The following is a 1,192-nucleotide window of genomic DNA, read 5'->3' on the forward strand; positions in this document are numbered from 1 at the left end:
CATTTCAAATTCTAAAGTCTCTAAAATGTCCCCTAGGCTTTTATTACCACATCTCTGATATCTTATCACTCTTATTTATATGTCCTTTTCTCCCTACTAAACTCTTCAAGGGCAGGCACACAGTTGTCTCCATACCTGGGTTCCCAGCACCTGGTACCTATCATGAAGGTAATTAAAGGTCCCCAGTAACTCTACCCAAAAAAACCAAACCCTCTGCTGTCTAATTGATTGTAACTTGTAGCAACAATTCAGGGCAGAGTAGAACTGCTCTTTATGGTTTGCAAGGCTGTAAATCTTTACAGAAGTAGACTTGCCTCATCTTTCTCTTGCAGAGTGGCAGATGAGTTCAGACCACTGACCTTTTTGGTTAGTAGCCAAATGCTTTAACCATTTCACCACCAGAGCTCCTTGATAACTTAACAGTGAGGGATAAAAAGGGACTGAAGTGTAATGAAAAGGTTATTTCAGTTAGAGATTGCCTTGAGTACAAATCCAAAATTACAGTGAGCTCTCTGTTTCTTCATTCACTAGTGCTTCTGTGAGGTTTGATGGAACTTTACTACTTTCTCTTCCTACTTCATGCTGGGCCACAGCTTGTCTTTCAGTTTGAGGAAAACCAGAATAATTCATTTGCAGTGTGTGTGTAAACACAGCAATTGTGCAAATGCTGATGTTCCAGGAAAGCCCAGGAGTGTATCTTTGCCCCACTTCCTGCTGTCATCAGTAGATGGAAAAAGAGCCAAAGAAGAGGAATGCACCCTCAAAGCAAAAAGTTCAGTCCCTGCTCTAGTTACTTGTTTGATTCCCTTGAATTGAGTTTCATAAAAAGAAATTACATGGAATCTAAACAGTCCCATCAATTTCTGTTTTAATATTCTGTGTATAAAATTGCAGGTTTCCAATTTACCATTGATTGTGGTAACTAAAATGTTCTGTGGATTTAAAATTATTTTTAATTTCTGTTTAATATACAAACTTTTTTTAAAAAACAAAAGTGCAAATAATTTTTCACATTTTAATATTGAATTTTATAGGTATATGATGATGGCAAATACGTATATGTAGTAACAGAACTTATGAAAGGGGGTGAATTACTGGATAAAATTCTTAGACAGAAATTTTTCTCTGAACGAGAGGCCAGTGCTGTCCTATTTACCATAACCAAAACTGTTGAATATCTTCACGCACAAGG

The 1,192-nt window shown here is 36.9% G+C and overlaps 1 protein-coding gene across 1 annotated transcript in view; it reads left to right on the top strand.

The window, feature by feature from the left end:
* RPS6KA3 (ribosomal protein S6 kinase A3) overlaps nucleotides 1-1,192 on the top strand; it is a 131,143-nt gene that overhangs the window by 121,424 nt on the left and 8,527 nt on the right. Inside the window, exon 21 of the mRNA XM_042782663.1 lies at nucleotides 1,035-1,192. Coding sequence (XP_042638597.1) covers nucleotides 1,035-1,192 — 158 coding nt within the window. The remainder of the gene's footprint in view (nucleotides 1-1,034) is intronic.

The sequence above is a fragment of the Orycteropus afer genome, unplaced genomic scaffold (genome assembly GCF_000298275.1).
Source record: "Orycteropus afer afer isolate SDZICR_OR568_19922 unplaced genomic scaffold, OryAfe1.0 scaffold00404, whole genome shotgun sequence".
In the NCBI taxonomy this organism is placed as follows: domain Eukaryota; kingdom Metazoa; phylum Chordata; class Mammalia; order Tubulidentata; family Orycteropodidae; genus Orycteropus; species Orycteropus afer.